The sequence below is a fragment of the Vipera berus genome, assembly GCF_964194415.1.
Source record: "Vipera berus genome assembly, chromosome: 1".
Taxonomy (NCBI): Eukaryota; Metazoa; Chordata; class Lepidosauria; order Squamata; family Viperidae; genus Vipera; species Vipera berus.
In genome coordinates, this window is record NC_138202.1 from 95,531,907 (window position 1) to 95,557,840 (window position 25,934).

Below are 25,934 nucleotides of genomic sequence, written 5' to 3' on the forward strand. Positions count from 1 at the left end.
ACTTCCATATTTGAAAGTAGGTCCTTACATGCCAGCATAAGTACCACAAACTTCCCTCAGCTGTTAATCTCAAACTGCATTGAACTTCATTTCCTACCATCATCTCGGCAACCAGCACAAAAGCTGAAAAAGTCAGAAGTACAGGTACTTCTCTGCTGAAAAGATACATCTTATTTTTACAGCGTTCATTTTTACATTATTTTGTTATTGCTTCCTATAATTCTCAAAAATATAAAAAAATGTGTAACTGTCAGGACCGTCAAGCACAGAAGCATGCAGTGATTCAGCAGACAGGGACAGGATTCTCCTAACTTAAAAATTGGAAATATTTAAAACACAATTTCTGAAGTTCCATTGTTCAGATATTTTACCTCACACACATTCTGAATTAGTAAATATATATATGTGTGTGTGTGTGTGTATGTGTGTGTGTGTAAAGAAACATTTCCACACCTTTTGAACCTTTTCCCACTACCTTGCCATCAACCTTAGTTTTTCCATCATGTACAGGTATACTTAATCAAGAGACGCTAAGAATTCTAGTGTACAAGCAATTTTAAGACACAGCGTTACATGTAAAGCACGCATAAATGGGAAGAGAAGAAATGCTGACAAGCAACGCGGTTACGAAGCCACTTCATGCGTTATTTGATTAGCCTTTTGTAGAAGAACATTTCATAAGCAAAGGCGTAAAGCTACTACACAACCGTCTACAAATCCCAGCAAAGCTTTTCATGTATAGGCGTTGTAGAGATGGAAAGAACACTCTCCCCCCCCCCCGCCCTCCCCAGCGCTTCGTTTCGCCACCGCGGGAACAAAGTGAGCCGGAGCAGCCTCCGCGCTCCCGCTCGGCGTCCTTCTCCCTGCTGCAGGCGCCTTCTTCTTTCTCCTGCTACGGCTGCAACTCCAGCTCCCCGGCCGCAGCAGCAAGAAAGAGCAGCGGCCACGGGCGCCGTTTCTCGTGTCCTGAAGCCGCTCGGTTCCCAGTCAGTTGCAGCAGGGTGGGAGGGGCAGCCCGGGAAAGCCCACAGCCCGACATGGCTCTTCGGCAAAGCGGCTCGCAGCCCTCGCTGCCAACTTGGCCGGGCCGCGCCGCAGCTCTCCGGGTTCTAAGCCGCTCTCCCGCCTCTCGCAGCGGAAATTGAGGGGAGGACCGGGCGGAGGGGGGGGGAGGTGGCCGCCGCAGCTGCCCTCCTCCTGCGAGCGGGAAGGGGGAGTCGTCCCACTCTACTCGGTCCCTGCAGCCGTCCCCCCCCCTCCCCGCCCCGGCTGGCCGCTCCTTGCGCGCCAGGCCCCGAGCGCAGCCCGGCGTCCCCTCCTTTCCCACTCGGATGATGGACAGGAACTACCCACCAGCCCCCAGCTACCCTGATCCGTTGGGTTCGGCCGCCGCTGCCGCCTCTTCGCAACCCGCCACCGTCTGGGCCTATGAACGGGGCGTCAGCAGCCTCAAGCCCAGGTAAGGAGGGTCTGTTCCTCGCCAGCCTGGGGAGGGGGGGGGCTGCGTCAGGAAAGGCCGGGGATTGAGACGAGGCCTGCCGTCCCTCGCGCGCCCGCGGGACCTGCTCGCGGCTCCTTCGCCGCCGCCGCCGCCGCCTCCTCCTCCTCCCAGGCTGGGCGGCTTCCCTGCTCCGTGGCGTGGCGTGGGACGCCGAAGAGAAGTCTCCTGGCGAGGAGAGGACGGAGGCGCGTCTCCGGGGCTGGGCCCGTCCGTAGGGGAGCAGTAGAGCCCTCGAGATCCCCATTGCTCGGAGCTCAAGCGGGGATTTTAAGAGGGGCGTAGCGAGATAAGACCTGCGCGTGGAGGGAGTTTTTAGGGGACAATGAAAGCGGGAGGCGTTGCGAGGTGCAAATAAGAGGAGGGACGCAGGGGAATTCGTGGCTGCCATGGAACCCCGAGCCTCGCTTTCCTCTCTTCCCCACCGTAACACACACACACACACACGCTGTTTCGGTCGGGAAAAGCGTGTAGTTTCCGCCCCCCCCTATACACACACCCGAGAGAAGAGTTCAGCATGACAGAAACCCCCCCCTTTCCCCCTCCTTCCGTTTCCAGGGTGCCCTCGTCGCTGCAAATGCGGAGGGGATAAGCAGGGGAAAGCTCTTGGCCTCCTCTTGCTTCCAAGGTGCGTGTGCGGGGCAGGCCGTTCAGGTTCAGGAGTTCATGTTTACTTCCTGCGTTGCCTAGGGAAGGCATTTTTGAGGTCTCTGGGAAAAACAGGGAAACCTACTCGCCGCCCCCCCCCCCATTGTATTAATACAGTGTAGTAATGGAGAGCGGTCCCTTAAAGAAAGTCCTTAAAGGAAGGTGTGGGTCAGTTGGATTAACTGAAGATTTTAGAGCATACCAGACAAGAGTAAATGTGCCTTCACTTTTGAAAATAGAATAGCCAGGCTGTAAGGTAGGAACTGCAGATTCTGGGTGATCTCTTCTGAAACCACCCCAATACCTTTTTTTATCATTTTCCGGTTTGTACTTTTCCCTCTTTTTTACAGGTAGAGGTTCCGAAGCCTGTTTGCCCTGTGCTTTAAAACTTAATTCATGCTGAAACTTGCTTAAGAATATTCAGCTCCCAGGGCTAGGACACTTAACACAAAGAATACTTGATGGGATACTTTCCAAGGATATTTTATCAGATAGAATAAGCAATTGGCTTTCTCACCTTGCAAGACGTGAAGTAAAGATTTAAAAACTAATTATGAAATGAATTTTAATATAGACGTAATGATATTTAATGAAGAATCTGTGTTGCTTCCTAAGAGATGTTACACATGTTTACCAGTGATTTGTATGGAATTTGACATTTATTTTGGCTCTAATATGTGTGCAGTATGTGTAAAATAACAACAAAAATACAATAAATCTTTAAGCCTGTAGGTCAGCAAATATTAAATTAGCTTTGGTTTCTTCAGTAGTCCTTATCCTTTGATGGCTTGTATGCTCTATATATTCCTTCTTCCTGTTCTGCAGCTATGTCATTTCTGAGAACTTGTTTTGTAGTTTAACTTAACAAAACGTAGCAAAATATAAATAGACCAAAGCAAAAAAAACACATTTCACTGAGGGACTAGACAGTTGTGCAGGTAGTCCAGCGGGTTAAGACACCAGAGTAGAAACTAACTAAACCAGACATGTCAAACACAAGGCCCGGGGGCCGGATTCGGCCCGCGAAGTGTTTCATGTGGCCCACAAAGCCATCCTGGAAACAGTGAGGGAACGGCCCCCACTGCCTTGGCCCTGGCCCAGAGACCCTCCTTCTGCCAGAGACCCTCAGATCTGTCCCACTCCTGCCCAGGCCCCCATAGGCACCCTTGATGCGAACGATGTAGAGCTGGCCACGCCCACCCAGTAGGCCATACGCACTCTAGCCACACCCACCCAGTAGGCCATGCCCACCCTGGCCACACCCACCCGGCCCCTTGAGGGCAATCGCAATGCTGATGCGGCCCTCAATAAAATTGAGTTTGACACCCCTGAACTAAACTGTTAGTTTAGGCAAGAAAGCCAGCTGGGTAACTTTGGGCCAGTTACTTTCTCTCAGACCAACATACCTCACAGGGTTGTTGTACAGAAAATAGGAGGAAGGAGGGCATTGTGTATTTATTTATTTTATTTATTTTTGGGAGTTATATGCCGCCCTATCTCCCGAAGGACTCAGGGCAGCTAACAACAATAAAAGACAAAGTAATAAAGGCAGGATTAAAAAAATAATATGAGGAAGCACAAAAGGGCTTACCTGCGAGGTGAGAGGGTGGAGCAGAAAGCTGCCTGAAGCAGAGGGAAATATTTTGAAAACCAGGGAATTGATTACTTATGTTGATTATACAGTATCTGTTCATTTCTCCTGGGGACGAATGAATGGGTTCCTGACTAAAGAGACAAGATTTGATTCTAATGTGAAGATTGGTGGGAAAGATGGCTCTGAATATCTGGAAGAAATCTCACTAATCAGCTTCTCTCAATCCTGGATTTTATTAACTTTTCATTGTATAGTTTTATTGCAGTAAGCAAATTATAGTTAGCGCTTTCAATATCTCACAATATATTATTTGGGTTACTCAAGAAAATAGTTTATGTATATTGGTTATTGGCTCATATTTGGGACCACTCAAGCCTCAGTTGTTGCTTTGAAGCCTGCCTTGCTTTGCCCACAGCCTACCCTCAGAAACTCTATAAAACCAAGATAATTTAATTCTAATTCATTCCATATGCATATAATTATTTCAGAAAGTCCCTTAATTGAACACGTAGAAGTATCATGCACAAATTTGAAGCAGCCTTCATTATTTTGAGACAATAGCTCTTCTATGCTGGTTAATGAGTTTAGAAAGTCACCTACAAGAGAAGGCCGTGTAATAACTTCTTTCAAGTTTCCCACCTGATAACAGAGGGGGAGCAGGACTGTGACAGCAAATAAAGACTTAATGATTTGCATTTAGGTACTACATATATGTAGCCAGAATGCCATACAAACTAAAGGACATCATTTTTCTACATCGCCTTTCCCTTGAGAAATCAGTGTTGGAATGACATTTATTTCTACATACCTTGAAGATTCTCCCATATATCAGAAAATCTCTATTGCTGATTGTCCTGTTTTGCTTCCAAACTAATAACCCATTTTACAATTGAACAAGAAAAAATATGGAGAAGAATAGTCCAATCCGCTTGTATACAAAATTATAGCACTTTCTTTGTATAAGGTGGGATGAGGATGGAAGTTTTGTTCTTTATCCCCCAATAAACTTGTGATGATAAGAATAGTAGGCTTAGAGCTGATTATCTCCATACATTAACAATTTGTTGCTATCAAGAGGATTGTATAGAATGTAACATAGTCTCTAGCTATTATGTTTTAACAGATTTAGGCCAGTTTCCTGTAGTTTCTGTTTTCCAAATATGTCTCAACTTCAGCTTATTCTAAAAATGTGTATATCTCATTTACAATCTGTTGTAGAATTAAATCAGAGTGAATGACATACCATTCTCCTTACGTTTTTGCTAGCTCTTATCAGTCTTAGCCAGTTGTGATACATTCTGGCTTCACACACCGTGTTAAATCAAAACCAAACCACATTGTGGCTGATTAAAAAATAGTCTTAAGGCAATTTGTGGAACTAGCAACCATCTACCCAATTTTAGTTCTTTTCCACACATTCTTCCCTTAGGATGAAAATATTGCTGCCTATAGAAGACAATGATTTAGTCAACTGTGATAGGGCACCAACAAATAGACCTCGCAAAGTTCTCCAGAAAGTAAGATGGATGGCTTTATTATTTTAGACCTTCTGTGGTCCTATCTTTTTACTAGTTGTGATTCAGAAAATTCCTAAGTTTTGTAGAAATTTATATTTTGTTTTTTCAATGATCCAGATTGCCTTTCGTTTGACAGTTGACCCCCTGAGGCCATTCCTGGAAGAAACAAATTGTTTCAGTGAATTAGTAAGAATGTTTAGCTAGTTACTCAAGCCCTTTTAAGTAAGCTACTCCATGTGCTCAGCCCCATGTTCCTTTTTTATTTTTCTATCTCGCACTCCACATTGCATGACTTAAGGAAGGGGTCAGGCTTAAGTCTCACTAAGCTGTTTTGTATTTTAAGAGGGGAGGAGACTTAGAATTCTTTTTAACAACAGTCTATTAAGTTCCCTAAGCAGGCTGTTATTTCTTGTTTCTTCCTCTTCCTTTAGCTCAGACATGTCAAACACAAGGCCTGGGGCCCGGATCCGGCCCACGAAGTGGTTTCATGTGGCCCACGAAGCTATCCTGGAAACAGTGAGGGAACGGCCCCCACTGCCTTGGCCCTGGCCCAGAGACCCTCCTTCCGCCAGAGACCCTAAGATCTGTCCCACTCCTGCCCAGGCCCCCATAGGCACCCTTGATGCGAACGCTGTAGAGCTGGCCACGCCCACCCAGTAGGCCATACGCACTCTAGCCACGCCCACCCAGTAGGCCATGCCCACACAGGCCACACCCACCCTTGAGGGCAACCGCAATGCTGATGCGGCCCTCAGTGAAATTGAGTTTGACACCCCTGCTTTAGCTCCATCCAGCACCTTGGTTTCCTGTTTGAGATGAATGATGTTGTGGAATTATTTGGTTGCTAGTCTTCTTAAGCGTTAATGATTGGATTTAGATACCATGCTGTAGATCAGGCATGTCAAACTGCCGGCCCATGGGCTGGATGCATCACGCCGAAACCGTGTCCACCCCATTGCCGGCAGTGAGAAAAAAGTCGCAATACGTCACACGACGTCACGAATTTGACATGCATGAAGGAACATATACTGGGCATATAGTAGCAATCAGAATAACAGTACAAGTAGTCCTCAACTTACAATCACAATTGAGTTCAAAATTTAAGTTGCTAAGGAAGACAGTTGTTAAGTGAGTTTTGTCCCATTTTATGACCTTTCTTGCCATACTTATTAAGTGAATCATTTCAGTTGTTAAATTAGTAATACGGTTGTTAAGTGAATCTGGCTTCCCCATTGATTTGCTTGTCAGAAAATCACAAAAGATGATTTCATGATCCCAGGACACTGCAACTGTCATAAATATGAGCCAGTTGCCAAGTATCCGAATTTTGATCATCTGACCATAGGGGTGCTGCAACGGTCATAAATGTGAAAAATGATCATAAGTCGCTTTTTTCAATGCTGTTATAATTTCAAACAGGTCACTAAACAAATTATTACAAGTTGAGGACTACCTGTAGCCAAATTCACACTATTTGCTGAGCCCAAACTGCAATACCTATATATTATATATTGTACGCAATATGAATTGGTGCTATGTAGAAACCTAGCCATTTTACCTTGCTTGGATCCACACAACATGCTAAATCCATCTGTGACTTAGTTTGGAGGTTTGTTTTTGGACAGTGTAGGTTTGTTTTGGGGCAATAAACTCAGTTTCTGTGTTTATAAACTATGATATATGGTTCAGCAAATATGCTGATATATTATTCAGCAAACCATAGTTTATTGTCCCTCATAGTTCAGGGGTGACACCAGTCTTTATCATTTTATTGACTGAAATATCTGCTTTTGGATTTAAAAAAACTTTTAACTTGAGTGACAAATATGAATGTAGAATTATAGACAGATTAAAGAAGTTATTTGTTAACCCAGAGAGCAATTTATCCAGGCTCGGTGTGTGTATGTATGTGTGTAATTATATATAGTTTTTCCATTTCATCATTGTGTTACTGTAGAATTCACTAGGTGCTTATGATTTTTCTTTCCATCTTTAATATGGTATTTCTCCATTGGCTGATACCATTTGAGAACTTAGAAGACAAGATGGAGATAAGCTTTTCAACCAGATGGTTCTTTCAATATATACTTGCCAAACATCAATCACTATTAGCTCAGTTACTGTAGTGCTATGTAGTTAAAGACTGTAAGATAAGCAAATGTTTATTTTTATGTCACTCATTCCTCTTATGTCCTGCAGTTAGATTCCTATGAAGAAAATTTGTAGTGGCAGTCATGTACAGATATGCATAGCATAATTTTAAACTCCAGGATTTAAAAAAAAACTGAATCTTTTGAAAGTTATTTAAAAAAAATCTAGTAAATAATGTTTGAAATTCATTTTTAAAATTTCTTTGTGAAATTGTCAGAATGAACCAAACCAGTTTCCACTACAAGTATTTTTGAATTATGAACAAGCACATGAAAGTTCAGTTCTCACAACAATTATTATAGAAAAGCATAATCGGGTTGTCTAAATTTAAAAGAGGCTGAAGTTGTTGAAAAAGTAAACATGAGAAAGGAACATGTGTAAAATGTGGATATTGGCAGTAGCTTATGATTCTGGTTACTTAGATATATGAATATTTGAACTTAGCCATTATGATTTGTTAATACAATTTAAGATTTAGTATAATGTGTGTGAACAAGAACACCATAATTTGTTCAACAAGCATTAAGACAAGCCATGTACTAGCAGAATAGCAATCCAGCCAGTTTTTCTGTTGGACAACATACAACCAATTAATAGCCTCATTGTTACATTAATTTTTCAAACTGTCGGGTTCCTTGATTTTTGCTAACTATATTTTGTGCCCTATTAAATCACTTCCATATTGCATCTTGCTTGTTCTTTCACTGACCAAAATTAGTAAAATGTAGCCTGACCTATTGCTTGTTTTACATTAATGGCATCATGGAAAAATGTGAATACTGTATTAAATATATAATTACATACAATAAATCCAATGCATTTATTATTACAAAAGTTAAAATGATAAAATAAGCAGGACCATGGGAATTATGACAAAATGTAGTGACACAAAAGCATACATTCAATCAAAAGTGCACCAAGCTGGATAGGGAGGAAATTCCATAATCCAGATAGTCATGTCAAGAATACCATCATTTAGGCTGACACATGATTATTGTTTTAGAAAGTTACGTTCTTAATTATGTTCTTAATTCCCATGGAACTAGTAACTGAGTTATGCAGTGTTTGATGTTTATTTGTAATTTATCTGAAAACTATAGGTGCAGAATGCTGTAATTTGTTTACAGTAAATTACCCCCTTTAGCAACCTAGCTGCAATATATTGCACTCACTGCACTTGAGTTAAAATGATAAAATAAGCAGGACCATGGGAATTATGACAAAATGTAGTGACACAAAAGCATACATTCAATCAAAAGTGCACCAAGCTGGATAGGGAGGAAATTCCATAATCCAGATAGTCATGTCAAGAATACCATCATTTGGGCTGACACATGATTATTGTTTTAGAAAGTTACGTTCTTAATTATGTTCTTAATTCCCATGGAACTAGTAACTGAGTTATGCAGTGTTTGATGTTTATTTGTAATTTATCTGAAAACTATAGGTGCAGAATGCTGTGATTTGTTTACAGTAAATTACCCCCTTTAGCAACCTAGCTGCAATATATTGCACTCACTGCACTTGATCCGCTTAAAAAAGAGTTCTCCGAACAGTACTATACAAAATCCAAATTTGAGAGTATCTTTTATAATTTTCTGGATAAGTGATACAGTTGTTAAATGAGATTTTTTCCATTTTATAACCTTTCTTGCCATAGTTGTTAAGTGAATCACTGCAGTTGTTAAGTTAGTAAAACAATTGTTAAGATGAATCTGGCTTCTCCATTCGCATTGCTTGTCAGAAGGTCACAAAAGGTACATGTGACACTGCAAGTGTTTCATGGGGGGAATCACATGATCCGAAATGGGACACTGCAACTGTCATAAATACATGCCAGTTGGCAAGTGTCCAGATTTTGATTTTGGGACGGGATGGTGCAACTGTCTTAAGTGTGAAAAAAGTTACTTTTTTTCCCGTGCTGTTGTAACTTTAAACTAAACAAACGCTTGTAAATTGAGGGCTACCTGTAAAAATGATTAACTCTTGGGAGAAAATGAGTAGATAAAAATTTGGTAGAATTTTGAGAAGTTAGGGAGAATTAGAAGAAAATGTTATGACTTGCAGCATTATACCCAACAGAAAAAAATGGTAATGAAATAAATATATAAGAAATGTGTTGTTAATTAGTGAGTATAGTATCGTGTTTTCCTGAAAATAAGACCCGGTGTTATTTTTTTTTTAACCTCCAAAAGAGGCATCAGGTCTTATTCTTGGGGGGGGGGTTCTTTTCCACTCACCTCGCGATGGCGGCACTGACAGCCCTGCCCAGCCAGCCCACTTCTTCTGTGGCCAAAGGAGCAGCATCATTCTGCAGCTGAGAATGGGGCTCCGGCCTGCATTTCGCAGTCAGAGGCCTTCCAGGAAGGCCTTTCAGTCCGTAGCTTGGTTCTCGGCTGCAGACGCCTTCCGGAAAGGCCTCTGACTGTGAAATGCAGGCCGGGGGACGCTGCAGAAAAAGTGAGCCGTCGGGGAGAGGCAGGTGTCGATTCATGGGAATCCTGGTAAGTGGGTGTGGGACAGCTCCCCCACCCCCGGCCTAGCTTAATTTTTAGGTGTGCGCCTTGCCCCAAAACTAGGATTTATTTTTGAGGTAGGACTTATATTAGGCCCACCCCCAAAAATCAAGCTAGGGCTTATTTTCGGGGCAGGTCTTATTTTTGGGGAAACACAGTATATAAGATCTCTGCAGATTTCTATAGTAGTTCTCAATATATAAAACAGATCTTAATTCAGCCCTATGGAATAGGATAAGATGACAGGTGATGAAAGGCTACAAGATAGCAGTGCTTTGTGAACTTTGCAAGTCAGAATTCCTAATGTAGAAGAATGAAGACAAAAATATGATAGAATTTTATGGTCTATTCTATGACATAATTCTTCCTAGTTTCTTATAGATTTATAATGTATAAGAGTTTATTAGGAACAACATAAATAATACCTCCTCCTACTGAGCAAAACCTGACATTTGACCAGCTAAAAAGCTACTTTGGATAACGCAGTACATTGATAGTGCGTTTTTTTAAAAGGATATTTTTCCTCTTAATTTGAACATCTTACCCAAACTCATAATATAAGGTATATTTTGAACTCCTGATCTCCCTTCCGCCCCCCCCCCCCCCCGAATTACTGTGTTTTCTAAGAATTGCTGATGAAGAAACTGCTGTGGTTCTTAGCCTGTATATATTTTCACCAGTTAATTGGTCCAATTAATAATTATGAAAAAGGTTTGAAGGATAAATCTTATAATTATTGACATGTAATCCTATATATATTTATTTGGAAATAATTCTAATAAGTTCAAACCATAATGGCAAGATTCACACAGCAAAGGAAGCCAACATTAACTAAATTACATTTAGTTTAGTATTTTCCATTCCACAAAAAATGTGTTTGGGTTGCTTCCTTAAATTCTCATTACATAAAAAAATGTTCATCCCTGTGAGAGCTGATATTATTGTAGTATTGCATGACTTATTGCATGACTTAAACCAGAGGTCTTCAAACTTGGCCCTTTTATGACTTCTGGACTTCAACTCCCAGAATTCCTCAGCCAGCATGCTTGGCTGAGGAATTCTGGGAGTTGAAGTCCACAAGTCATAAAAGGGCCAACTTTGAAGACCCCTGACTTAAACAGTGAGAGTATTTGGCTAATTTAACAGTTAGTGTGGTTTATGTAAATTAGTCTTTATGTCGAGAAACATTAAAGCCCTCTCTAGTTAGTTCATCCTGTGAGAAGACTGCTTGTGAAAAATAGTACAGTGAAAAAGAGAGGACATCCCCAAGTTACAGATTAGATTAAAAAATGGCTTCTGAGAGTGAGAAGTGCATGGCAGTCATACTGAATTTCATCTTGCTACAGACCCTGTGGCTCAATCAGTGGCATTGCAGACAATCTCGTGATCTTAACAAATAGTTCGTAGAAAATTAACAGTGAAATTTTGTATCAACAAGCATTGTTCAGATTCTTCTTTCCTAGATTCAACCTTCTTTATATTTTGCTTTGATTCTGTCAAAACTAAGAGATTTGAAACATCTTAATTATGAATGAAACGTTTCATGCTTTTTCTGAAATTTTACTTTACTGATTTCTGATGTTGTCTTAATGTTTTTCATTCTGGACGCAAGTTAATTTGTTCTTGTTATAGTACTCTTCGTTTTCAGTTTCTATTACATATTGTATTTCTTTGCTGTTTTTTTAATCTGTCATTGATTTAGTGGTAGTGTCTTTGATATGGGTTGAAACACCATTGAGTATTATTAAATTCTACAGTAATTATTTGATTTTTGATTCACAGTGTTTTGGTTTATGTGTTTTGGACATTCCGATGTTTTGTTTTGTTTTGTTTTTTTAAAAAAATGTTCCTTGAAATCTGCCCTACATCTTGCCTCAAAACAAAAACATCACCAGTATGTTAAAGCCATCAGCTTTCAGTTGATCTAAATTATTAAGCACAGAAGATTAAAACAATCAGATGGTAATAGATATATTTTGCTCAGTTGTTTAAGCATTTATATGTTTTGTTGAGAAATGGTATTGAATTGATATAGTAGTTGCCCACCTTAGTGTAAAATTTTTCTTCATCATTTTTCATAACTTACGGATTTATAAAATATGATTCCTACAGAGCTTCCTCCTTGTGCTGGTAGAGGTATATAGAGGTAACTAGATAAATTTATTGTGTGCAATTAAGCTGCTGATTTGGTCCTTCAGGAATGTATTGCAAAAGTTAATAAAAATTAAATCATTAAAAATACGGAATTTTTGTGTGGTCAGTTCAGTCTTCAGATAGATGCCTCTAAAGGCTATTTTTTCCCTCTGGTCTCATTTCTGCAAAATAATAAATCATCATAGCCAGCAAATTACTGATTCAATTACGGTATATAAATATTTAGAATATGTCTGATACTGATTTTTTCTTTTGTTTGATTGTTGATTGAAATGAAGATACAAAGCATATGACTAATTCAGAAAAATATGTTCCAAAATTATATTGATTTTACTTAGCTGCAATAAGGATTATCTTCATTATTCTTGTTCAGACTATTACTACATAACTTCCCAAATACCTATCTCGCTGCAGTATTAAGAGGACATACATTTTTTTTATTCTTTGGGCATTTCTCTAATCTATTTAGTCATTTAATTCATAGCAAAATACATTTGTGGTGTTTATTTTATGTTAGAAATTCTCAGCATATTTTTATAATTTTTTTTTGTGTGTGTATGTGTTTTCCACCTTGATATATTTATAAAAATAATAAATGCGGGATAAAAAAATCTAATATAGCTGCATATACCTGCGAAGACACATACATATATTAGAAGTAATTCATAACAAGTCAAAAATATGAACAGGGTGTTGATCTTGTTCCCTGTTTCGCTTATATAAAATGAACTACTATTCCAAGATTACAAACTAGGTTGCCTCCATTCAGTTTCTCTGGCTTTAATTTTTGTTTTCTCACTGAAGAATGTTTCAGTTGCCTCCATTTTGTTCTATAATTTTCAGTCCTTTTCTTTAGTCCATTACAATCTTTTTGAATTTCCTTTTTCTCTTCTAGATTATTAGCTGTTCTGCTCATTGTGTGTCATCTGATAAGCGTGCATCTAAAATATTAATAGCAAAGTTGAAGAATGCTGACTGTTGTGACCCCAGTTGATACTTTATTTGAGTTTGATCAGGAATGTTTGAATTGGTCCAATGTTTGCTGAAATCAACATATTTTGTGATTATAACATTCACACAAACTGCCAAGTAAATTGCTGTTTAAAATGCGTTAAGAGAGATCATAATCTGATAATACCTGTTCTTGAACAATTATGGCATTTTTGATAGTTGAACTATTTTAAGGTTTTACATCTTTCAATATATCGTTGTCAGAGTGACAGGTTTGTATTTCCCTTGTTCCTCTTCTTTTTCTCATTTGACGATAGGGATATTTGCTCCCAGGGATTCTCGGAAATAATACATAAACATTTGGTTACTTTGTACTTCTGGAATGCAGTTCATTTGATCCAGAAGTTCTAAATTCATTCAAAGTAAATAAACATTTCAATCAATCTTGGATTTGTATCCTGCTGCTTTATTCTGATTTCACAACTGCTAAGTGAAATATTTAGCCATCTTCTCAGAAAAATCTGAGCTAAAATATGGTTAGTACTAGGTTTTCTTTGTACCCAAGCAGTTGGTATAGTATAGTGATTTTCCCCCTCTTCCTTTTATTTTGAGCATATCCAAAATCTTGTTTGTTTTTCTTAGCATTCATTATCAAGCTCAATTCATTCTGAGCATATTTTAAACTACGTGTATGTGTGTGTGTGCGCGCTTGCTTATTTAACCCTCTCTCCATCTCCTAAATCAATATCTATATATTTCCTTTTCACTTATTTACTTTCTTTTTCTATTGAGTACAAAAATGTGTGTGCTGAAATAGTATATCTAAGCCAACATTTAATGAAAACTTAAATTACATGGACACACTGATCTGTAATTTTAGATTTGCATGCCTCAAGAAGTAACTTTTTGTTTAGTTTATATAGTTGCACAAACAAAATATGAAATAAGTAATGATGATTGTGTGTCAGCTAATATAACCTAACTTAAATTGTAAGTTCCTGGTTTAATCGTATATACCGTATATGCAAGACTATTGTCAGAGAAAATTTTGATTTAATATAATTTTGATATAAAACTACTGCAGTAGAGATGTATACTAGTATGTCAACCAATGACAGTATTTAACAAAATTTGGGGCATTGGTATTTTGCCATAACTGAAGAGAATACCTCTGTGCGATGGGACTTAATAATACGGTCAAATGCAAAAGATAATGCCTATGTTATGACAGCCCATTTTCTTTCATAGGACTGTCATGCTTCTGGTGCATTAATAACCAAAAAAACACATTTAATATGGAAATTATAGTTTAGAATAGAATAGAGCTGGAAGGGACCTTGGCGGTCTTCTAGTCCAACCCCCTGCTCAAGCAGGAGAACCTATATCGTCTCAGACAGGTGGATGTCCAATCTCCTCTTAAAAATCTTCAGTGATGGAGTGCCCACAATTTTTTTTTTATTGAAAAGTTTTAAAATACATTTTATCTTTAACAATCCCCCCCTCCCCCTCCCCTACCAATCCCTCCCTCCCCCTCCCCCCCTTTCCCCCTCCCCCCCCCCCGACTTCCCAGAGCTAAGTACAGGGTATAAAAACAAAGAACAATCATAAACATCCATATGCTACCAACAATAAATTCTAAAATCTATCACTCTCTAGCTCATATAAGATAACTACAGACAATACTAATATTTCATATAGAAAAAAAAAGAAAATAGAAAGGAAGACTTATTCAAATGCTAAATGAAACTTTTTAGTCCCATATTTCTTCTGGATATATTCAATCCATTTTTTCCACTCCATAATATAGCGTTCTTGCGAATGATCTTTCAAATAAGCCGAAATCTTTGCCATTTCTGCCAGGTCAGAAACCTTTAAAGTCCATTCTTCTATAGTCGGCAGTTCCTCCTTCTTCCAATACTGACCTATTAAAAGTCTTGCTGCTGTAATTAAATTTAACATCAACTTAGTGTCCACAACAGTAGCATCTGTAATTATACCCAACAAAAAGAATTGCGGACAAAACTTTATCTTTTGCTTGAAGATCTTCTGCATATTCCACCAAATTTTTATCCAAAAAGCCTTGACCTTTTTACAAGTCCACCATATGTGAAAATATGTTGCATCTTCACCACCACACCTCCAGCATTTTGGCTGATAGCTCGGATACATACTTGCAAGCTTTTTAGGATCTAAATGCCATCTATAAAACATTTTATAAAAGTTCTCTCTTAAGTTTTGAGCTTGTGTAAATTTTACGTTCCTCACCCAGATCTTTTCCCACGTGTCCATTGTAATAACTTCTTGGATGTTCTGGGCCCATTTTATCATACAATCTTTAACCAGTTCTGTTTCTGAATCAATTTCTATCAATGCAAGATATATCCGTTTGATATGTGCTGGACCCTGATTTCTAATTTGCTTTATCAAATTTTCATCAGTCATTGCAAAACCAGTTTTCTGATCTTCTTTCCACCTGGCCCGTAACTGAGTATATTGAAACCAGGTTTGAACAATCTTCTCATCTCGCAAGAGATTATACGATTTTAAACACCATACACTTCTTTCCAAGCTTAAAATCTCCTTATACGTGGTCACGTCATGTTTGAAACCAACATTTATGTTTTCTATTGCGTGTTTTGGAATTGCCCACAATGGCATCTTACAGTCTAACTTGTATCTATACTTCTTCCAAACTCTCAACAATGCCTGTCTTAAAATATGCACTTTAAACACATTATCTACCTTCTTATCATACAACAAATATGCATGCCAGCCAAATAACAAGTCGTGGCCCTCAAGATTTAATAATCTCTCTTGTGTCAAATTAATCCAATCACTTATCCCTGCTAACGCAGCAGATTCATAATATAATTTAAGATTGGGCATTTTAAGACCACCTCTTTCACGAGTATCCTGCATAATCTTAAGTTTAACTCGTGGCCTTTTCCCTGCCCACACAAATTTATTGATACCCCGTTGCCATTCTTCCAAATTAGAATCTTTCTTAAGAACCGGTATCATTTGAAATAAGAATAAAAATTTAGGCAGGACATTCATTTTCACTGCTGCGATTCTTCCCAACAAAGACAATTGCAATTTTTCCCAACTCTCCATTTCTTTTTGCCCACAATTTCTGAGGATAAGCTGTCCCACAGGAAATTTTTCCTTAGTTTCAGGTTGCTTCTCTCTTTGGTCACTTTCCAACCTTTGCTTCTTGTCCTTCCATCTGGTGCTTTGGTTTGAATGATATTTACTTTTACATTTTTTCTTAATTAGGATTGTTCCTAAGTGTGCGGAATATTGTTTTTTTTATATTTGCCACTAAATTTTATTTTGTTAATTGTTTGGACAACTAAGGATCACTTTTGGGATTTGAAACAAGTGTTCTATTTGGGAAACCATACAGCCATCTAGTGACCATGACATTTGAAATAATTCTTTCAAAACTAACTGTATACATGATAAGGTAAAAATGGGACCAGCTTGCTGTTGTTTCATGTATATAAGCTTCCTAAGAGGAATTTCTTTTATATGGGTGCAGTTATTTCATTTTTGTGATTGATTTATTATAGAAGGTTGTGTCCCTAAAAAGAGAAATTGTCTTCATAACATACGCTGAAATAATTTACACACACACACACACACACAGAGAGAGAGAGAGAGAGAGAGAGAGAGAGAGAGGTAAATGGCTCATCACATGCAGAATTAACAGTTTTATTCCCTGTGATAAATGCTCCTTTGTCCAGGTTTCCATCCAAAGTTTGGTATATCTTGACAAACCTTGGAGAAAGCATAGAATATTTCACAGTTTCATTGAACATTGGAGGCACTTGACATAGTCTTCTCATGAAAGGGTTTGAATCTGCTTCTGAGATACTTGGAAAACCTACAAGGATCAGAAGCATCTCCCTGCCTTTCTTCTGCTTAGAGATCTAAAGACCGATTGGGGTTTGCTCTGTATTTTGCTTCTAGAGTCTTGAGTATCTTTCAAATTTGAAGTATTACCAAGAAAAATCCTTCCTCCTGTTTAAAAGCCATGGGTCCTTTGACTTGCATTTTGCAGAGCTAGCAATGCTTTCTGAAATTGCCTTGTGAAGTCAGAAGTGTATTTCTGGTTTCAAGAGAAGGAGATTTGCTTATGAATGTCTTATAGATCCTGTATGCATAATTTTAGAAATTGAAGTTTATTTTATTTATATATATAATACACATACACATACATACATACATACATACATACATACATGAACACTTGAAACTGGGGTAGACATAAATTTAGCAATGCAAGGAGCAGAATGGTAAATAATATCTGAAAAATCACTCTGAAATATAGAAAGACAATCATTTTCTATTTTAGATGTGTTAACTAAATTACATTACTTGTGTATTTGGGTAAAAGAATCCTACGTTACAATATTCTGTACACCTGAGGATCAGTCGCTGCTCAACATTAAAGTTTAAACTTCTAATATTAATCTCTCTTACTGTGTTTTGGTTAATGGTCATATTTTCATCTATATTTGTTCTAATTGCCTTTTGAAGTTTAAACTATGGAGGAGGACATTCATCACACTCAGAAGCGGATCTTCTTAGACAAACATATACGGCTTCTCAGCAGCTTCCTGTGTACACTACCACACCCCATCCTTCTGGTAATAATAATTTATGAAATAGATGCCTTTCTTTTAAAATAGTTTAGAGGTGACAAATAATAGAATACATTTCAAGAAAATGATTGAGATATATGTTGATATACCTGTTATACCTGTTAAAAAGTTTTGGAGGAAGAAATTTCTGTGACCGCATTTTCTTTCCTGGAGCTCTAAGCATGAGACTTAGAGAACAGCGGAATTGGTGAAAATTGCCCATTCCTTCTCTCCCTTCATCCTTCAGTTAATAGTGCACTAAATACAACATAAATCAAGGTTTCTGTAGATAGTTTGTAATATTATTGTATATTTATTCTGTTTATTACTTTCAGCAATTTTTATGGTTAATTAAGTAAACTGTCAGAATATTGTAATAGAACTTTTTGGCCATTACCAAAACTCAACTAGAAGGTTGTGATTGAACTTTTTGATTAGACATTTAAGTGCTGAGGTATATCTAGGATAAAGCTCATATGAGATATACTTTTTCTTATAGGTCTTCCTGGAATTTTTGATAATACTACACACAGTGGCAATAGCAACACTAAAGAAACATCAGTTATGAATTTTCTCTCTGCAATCGAATCTCGCAATACTCAGACTGTTTCTTCGGGAACAACTCTTTTACCACAATTTAGGACTCCCACGTGGCAGCCAGGTGACATTTTCCTAATATTTTGGTAATCGTACCAATATATTTCTGTGTAAAAATTATTAAAAGAGTATGACATTGGCTTAGATCTAGAGCCCTTCGTCTCTGAATAGGAAGCTTTTACTATCCAGGGAAAACTTTTACTTCACTGGATTAGGGATCATTGTTTCTATCTATTTTTTCAGCCTTATTATCTTCATAGAAATATGATCTATATAGTCTCCTGTGGCTCCCAGTCCTCTGCCATGTGCAGTCCCCCCCCAAAAAAAAGTGGGACTAAAAAAGTTCAACCAATCAATTCAAATATGCAGGGTAGGTGCATATCTCGCCTTGGCTCCACTCTTCAGTCAAACCCTGTTCTGTGCATGCGCGCATGTACGCGCATGTGCACACATTTTTTGCGGCTCCCAGTTCTTCCTTTTGTGAGGGAACCGGTTCCGAGTGGCTCTTTCACTGTTTCAGGTTGCTGACCCCTGTTCTAGAGAGAAGATAGCTAACTGCTACCATGGAGAAAATTTGTGATTCTGATAGTGGAAACAAATGAAGAAATTGCAAAACTGACAATGCTGTGGGAATATATTTAGCATAATTCTACTTGTGAATACTGATGTTAACATAATGTGAAGCAAAAAAGATAGTTTTCAATGGGATGGGAAAGATTCATATCTCTTATAAAATAACCTTTAATAGCTGAAACTGTCAAGATAGAAACCAGTGCAACTAAGGCTGCTGTGAATCGTAATGTCAACAATGATCAGATGCCTTCTTGGCTCCAGATTGGGAAAAGAATGATCAAAAGTCCATTGATCACGAGGGTGGGAAGAAAAGGTTTAAGGATTAAACATTGTGACAAATAAACACATAAGGCTTGATTTCTGTGTTCTGTAGTAGGAAAGTTTTATTTATTATTCATTTGTCAAATTTATATGGCCCATTTCTCACGAACTGATTCTAGGCAGTGTATAATAAAACTAGCAGTTAAGGCATTCTATAAAACCAGATAAAACAATGAGCCTAAATAAAAGCAGGCTTCCTATTACCAGGAGATTCCCAGGCTTACTAATAAAGTGTTAAGGCTTTTCCAGGAGGTCACAAAAGTTTGGGAGGGATGATGTTTCAGAGGGTGGATGCCATGGCAGAAAAGGCTTGTCTCCTAGGATCCATCAGCTGGAACTCCCTCATAGATGAGGCCTGCAATATGCAATTTCTCCCGGACCAGATGGGACATATAGATGTAATTGGGGAACGGCAGTTCCTCAGATAACTACTGCAGGGCTTTAAAGGGCAAATTCAACACCTTGATGTTGACCTGGAATCAGACTGGTAACCAGTACAGCTCATGGAGCAGAGGTATAATGTTGAGTCCTTCCAGAAGCATACATAACTGCCTCGTGTCACCTCATTTTGGACCAGCTCAGGTTCTGGATACTCTTTTAAGGGCAGCCCCCATATAGGGTGAGTTACATCGGGAGATGACCGGGTCATGAGTATATATGATTTTCTTATGTTTGCAGTGAAGCAACTTACCTAGCATTGCCAGGTTTCTGAAACTATTGTTGTTACCCTGTTTCTGAAGGTGGTGGGGTTAGGATTTTTGAAGTCAGTCGAGTTTCTGGACTGTAGAAATTTTTAATCACGGTTGGTCTAATACAGCCCTCTGGGTTCCTATGTTAAATATAAAAAGAGGACAAAATGTTTCGCCCTCTCTCTGCCAGTCTTAGCATGGAATAAAATAATTGAAAAGACTGTTTCGGTACTGCCTACTAAATCTCACGTAAACTCAGAATCTAGAGAGAACTTAGCACCAAGTCTTTGAGTGCATTTCAAATACTTAAATTCCAAGACTAAATGAAATGGTTAGGTACCAGTTTTATATTTCCTTTTTTCATTAATGACTGATTACATCTCATTTTGTGTTTTTTTTTAAAGCAGGCATGCATTCATCAACTGAGCTTTTTGCTACTGGAACCCTGCCAACTTCTGGAACCTTTCCATCAACCTCAGTTTATCAACATCCCAATGCTTTTAGCAGTAGAAACTTTGTTACTACTCCTTCTTTAACACTTCAGGATACAACTTTTAGTGCAACCTCAAATGGGCTTCTAACTGCTCATGACCCTTTATTGCAGATCAAGACATCCCAAGGCACAGTCCCCCCAGGACTCACTTTTGAACGTCTGGGCAGTTATGTATTAAGTACCAGCATACCACCACAGTCTTCAACATACCGTTCTGCTCAAGAGTCTGCACCTCATCTCCTACAGCCACAGTTCAGCCTATTGCCTTCATCACTTGGTGGAGGAGCTCAGCAGACTCCACAGGTGTATAACTCAGCTCTGTTTACTGGTTCTACTGCCTCCATTGAAAGAGCACTGCAGCGTGAATGTAGTGTAATTAAACACCATCAGCGGCCTTCAAACACACAGTCTGTTCAGGCACAACTGACTGGTTCACAGCATTCCTTACAGAACTATTTACCAAGTGCAGATGAAACTGATTATCAGGATGCATCCCGCCAATCATCTTGTAGCCCAGCTGGCGATGCTACTCAGGTGAGCAGTAGTGGTCCACAGCAGAAATCCTCTCAGGTTTCAGTGGAACATGCTCAGTCATACTCATCAGCAGTCCCGTCACCAGGTTTCCCATCTGTTTCTACTACAAAGGCAAAACAGTGTTCTACAAAGCAACTGCCAAGGTCAACAAAGACACCTAAACCACAAAGTGTAGCTCCTTCTGTACAGACACAAAGCTATTCCAAAATTGCACAGAACCAGAACTCTGTAATAGCTAGTCAAGCACAAATCTATTCTACAGCACAGCTCCCAAGTCTCCTGTCAGTAAGTCAGTCACAAAATTATATTTCAACACAGTCACAGAATGTGCCACCTGTTAGTCATGCACAAGCATTCTCAGCCATCAAGATTGAGAAATTACCATCATTATACAAAACACTTTCTTTTACTGGACAATCAGAAGCTGTTACTTCTGAAAGCCAGGCACTACCATACACGTCTGATCAACAGGTATTAACCTCAGTTTCAAATACCTTCGCTGGGCAAACAAGGGATCTTTCTTCAAGCAGCCAGTCTGAAAATTATTCTTCTAGTCATTCTCAGGGTATGTCAACAGTTAGCCAACCACAGATTAGCTATTCATCTCAGTCACAGGTCTTGTCAGTTGTTAGTCCTTCAGAAACATTTTCTTCTCATATTCAAAACCTATCAGCTACAAGCCCTCCCCAGAACTATATTTCATTGCACTCTCAGGTACAAGAGTCACCCTCTCCACAATCTCAAAAATTTTTGCCAGTTGTACAGTCAACTCCTTTTGAAGTAACACCTAATTCACCAGCATTGCAGAGCAACAGATCTTCCTCAGATTCAAAGTCATACATTAAAAGGAAATCTGATCCTAATTTGTATCAAACATCTAAACAAGACGATCAGTTTCCAATACATAATTTTCAGGCACTGCAACAGCAATCATCTCTTGATTCCTCTCCTCAGAGACTTACTGATGGTGAGATTAGTGCTCAGGATACAACTTACAAAGTTTCTAAAGCAGATAATCGCTACTCTCAAAGTGTAATCAGAAGTAACTCTCGCCTTGAAGATCAAATTGTTGGGCTTACTTTTCAAGGGTCAAAAAAAGATGAAACAATGGTTAACCCTGTAACACAAATCAGCCATATTACCAATACAGTGAATCATGATATTAAAAAAACAAGCAATTTACTGTCAACAGCACAAGTAAATGCAGACAGTAAAGAACTTGGCCAGCAAGAGTCTCTTATGCACAAGGTACATGAAGTTAAAGTCTCAGAGCAACAGATTCATGTTGTTAGTTCACCAACTCAGCTTCATACTCAGGCCATACGGCACAGCCATCAGCTATGCCTACCTACTTCGCAGGTACTTCTAGAATCCCCCTGTGATTTACAAATGCTTCAGCAGTCAATATTGCAATCTGGTTTAGGATACACAAAAAGTGTTCCACAAGTACAGCACATTATGAATTCTCAGCAGTATCTACAAGTGGATGGTCATATGATTCAAGGTAATGGGAGGCATTCTCAGGACCAGCTTCACTCGCAACACTCTGAAGTTTTGAAAGTTAACCTTTCTGAACCATCAAAGCCATTACAACATCATTTGACATCCAAAGATAATTTTGAACAACCAAATCATGAATCTAAGAATCAATTTGTTCCCCTTAGTTCGGTATGTTTTCCAGAATCTGTACTTCTCAATGATGAAAGGAATATATTGTCTAATGTAGATGATATCTTGGCAGCCACAGCTGCAGCTTGTGGAGTAATACCATCTGAATTTGCAAAATCAACAGCCAATGACGAAGAAATTCAGTCAGTTGAAAATGGAGATAGCCCTAAATCTCAGTTTCATACAATAGATGTCAGACACATGACTCCTAGCTTTAACTCATCACCTGCAATTTCTGGAAAGCCACTTAGTGTGAATAATATTTCTTTAAATGGAGGTCATGTTACCCTAAATTTAACAGCAGTGTCGGCAGAACAAACAAAAGATAGGAACCTTGACCAACGACACATTGAGATTTCTGATCAAGGTATTCCTACTAGAATTACAACAATTGAGACTGAAAGAAGGCAAGAACAGGTTTCTAGTCGAGTTAAGCAACACTCCAGCACCAGGGATGAATCTGAAGCTAAAAATAATGTTCATATGGATGGAACGTTAAACATTAAAGATACAGACTTTATTTCAAGTAGTAGGACTCTAAATGAAGAGATTGCAGTGTCACAAACAGATTATAGCATGGCAAGTAACACTGCTGACATTCCACTGCAACAAATATCTATGCAGCATCCAAGAAATGAAAACAGTAATACTGAAGACAAGAGCCAACTTTTACCGGAAGAGGACCCTCAAAAGCAAAAAGACAGAGGACAGAATCAAATTAAAAATGTCAGTGAAGTTGTTGATAAAAATCAGAAGCAACTGAAACGAAGCGGGCAGTGCAAACGTCAAAATTCAAGAGGCATTGATGCCAGCTTTCCTTACTCTCCGGTTCCTGATAACTGTCATGAAACTTACCAACATCAAGAAAAAATGAGGCAGAAAATTAAAGAGGTGGAAGAAAAGCAGCCAGAAGTTAGAAAAGGATTTATTGCATCTTTTTTAGATTTCTTGAAATCTGGACCCAGACAGCAGTTTTCAGCACCTGCGATCCGTGTTCCTAATCGTGTAAAAAGACCTGTCACCCCACTTATTAGAGCACCTTGTCAGTTGCCAATCTCAAAAGCTCAGACAGCAACAGCTGCTTTGTCTTTTGATGGCTCTGCTGAAAATTTAGTTAAGATCAATTATGAAGAACCTAAGATAAAGTCAGAAGCCCGGCCTTTTTTTTCTTTTGATAAAGATAATGTGGGGAACAACAAAGATCACCAAAAGAGTATATATTCTTCATTATCATCATCGGATACAAAGACAAATTCAGGTAAAGTTTACTCTGCTTGTGATGAGATATATAATTTTAATTTAAATGTAGCTTTAAATAAAGATATAATTAAACCAGTCCAATAATCAATAAATTCTTTTTTCTTTGTTACATAAATGTTTTAAGAGTAATTTAGTTTTCAAGTTTATTAGGAGTGCTTTTAAATGTTTAATCAAAATAGTTAACAAAGTCATGTTATATAGAATTTGCATTAAAATAACGTTTTTATAAACTACCAAAATTGCTTGTTTAAATTGAAATCTCAAAAATCTACCCAAATGAGCATTTTTAAAAAACACCTCTACAAATTATTTTAGATTTGCCTATAACATAGATAATATATGCTTTTATATGGACAGTGATTAATATTTATATGTTACTTATATGTAAGGGTGTAAGTCTATACATATGTTGTATATAGGATGTTTAAATGTGTATGTATGCGTACACTTTGAGAGCAAGCAACTAAATTTCATTTTTAATATGTGCCATTGTGCCCACAGTAAAAAATGACAATAAAGGTTATGTATCTAACTATCAATATGGGGTTTGTTTGTTTTTTCATCTAAATTTCTTCAGCACATAATTTTTCTATGACAAGATCAGATACATACCTTGCTTTTATTTGAAAGGCAAGATAAATTTTAATCTTTCTTTTTCTTGTGCCCTCTACTGATTTTTTTAACTGAAAGTAGATCTATGAAAAAAGGGACACGGTGGGTTAGGACGCTGAGCTTGTCGATCAGAAAATCGGCAGTTTGGCGGGTCGAATCCTGAGTGCCGCATAACAGAGTGAGCACCTGTTACTCGTCCCAGCTTCTGCCAACCTAGCAGTTCGAAAGCACATAAAAATGCAAGTAGAAAAATAGGGACCACTGCGGTGGGAAGGTAACAGCGTTCTGTGCGCCTTTGGCGTCTAGTCATGCCAGCCACATGACCATGGAGACGTCCTCGGACAAGCGCTGGCCCTTCAGCTTTGAAACGGAGATGAGCACCGGCCCCTAGAGTTGGAAACGACTAGCACACATGTGCGGGGGAGCCTTTACCTTTACCTTTAGATCTATGAAATATTACAGAATTCTAAGAATTTAAGAAATCTGCCAAATTTATTTATTAAATTTTTATGCCACATATCCCCTACAAGGTGATTCTGGGTGGCTATCAGTCAATCAGAGCAGCTAATATTTTGCACTCAGTGGTAATTTGTAAACTAAATTATTTGTGTTATAGATATGAAAATGAATTCAAATTCTTTAAATGCTTGTTTTTTATGCTTTAGAAATTGACAAAACAGTTTCTCAAGCCATCACTAATGCTGCCATAAAGAAGGAAGGTTCCCAAATGACTGTTACGATGACAGATTCTCAGGTGAAAACCTGTATAGCACAATTTGAAATGGAGAGTGTTACAGACCAGTTAGCAAAACCGCAAGCATTGGTTGCAGTAGAAGGATATACTGAGGATGACCATGGAGACAGTGAAGGCGAAGGCATATACAGAGAGCGCGATGAATTTGTAGTGAAGATTGAAGATATAGAACCACTAAAGGTAAACCATCTATTTTAATCTGAATAACCTGTCTTTTATTTTTTTTAAATCTTACTTATTGTTAAAATGCCATAAAAAATTTCCATCAGAATTTGAAAGAAATTAAATGAAAATTGTGCAAATTATTTTCATGATTTGTGGAATAATGAACTAGAGTGTCCTGTTCTTGCAGATCTCTGGCAGATAGGTTTAAAATTAAATATATCTTTTTTTTAACTCTTAAACATTATAACACTTCAGGGAATATTTAAATTTGGTTTGCCTTCTAATGCAATTCAAGAGTTGGCATGTTAGGTTAGATCAGTTTGAGCATGTGTTAAAAAGTTGGATTTAGTCTGAAATTCACAGAATTTGTCAGTATAGCTTTAATATAGTTACTGCTTGGCAAAGCTATGTATTCTCTTTCTGGATATCCCAAATTCTTGAAACTGAGATGTCAACAGTTATGGTACTGCATTCTTAAGGTATCTAAAAGAATTATGCATTTGAAGAATAAATCTACACCTCATCTGCAGCAGTAGATTGCCAGCATGTGTTTTTAGTCAATGTTTGAGTTAGTTCTTTGGGTTGAATTGCTT

General features: G+C 38.4%; 1 protein-coding gene across 3 annotated transcripts in view; it reads left to right on the forward strand.

Annotated features, from left to right (window-relative positions):
* The first annotated feature begins 981 nt into the window (after window positions 1-981).
* QSER1 (glutamine and serine rich 1) overlaps window positions 982-25,934 on the forward strand; it is a 47,668-nt gene continuing 22,715 nt past the window's right edge. Inside the window, exons 1-6 of one of the 3 annotated variants that reach the window (XM_081314239.1) lie at window positions 982-1,459; window positions 2,497-2,678; window positions 17,572-17,681; window positions 18,175-18,336; window positions 20,260-23,808; window positions 25,088-25,356. In XM_081314239.1, coding sequence (XP_081170365.1) covers window positions 18,240-18,336; window positions 20,260-23,808; window positions 25,088-25,356 — 3,915 coding nt within the window. In that variant the 5' untranslated portion in view covers window positions 982-1,459; window positions 2,497-2,678; window positions 17,572-17,681; window positions 18,175-18,239. The remainder of the gene's footprint in view (window positions 1,460-2,496; window positions 2,679-17,571; window positions 17,682-18,174; window positions 18,337-20,259; window positions 23,809-25,087; window positions 25,357-25,934) is intronic. The other 2 variants (XM_081314237.1, XM_081314238.1) reach the window with 2 other exon arrangements.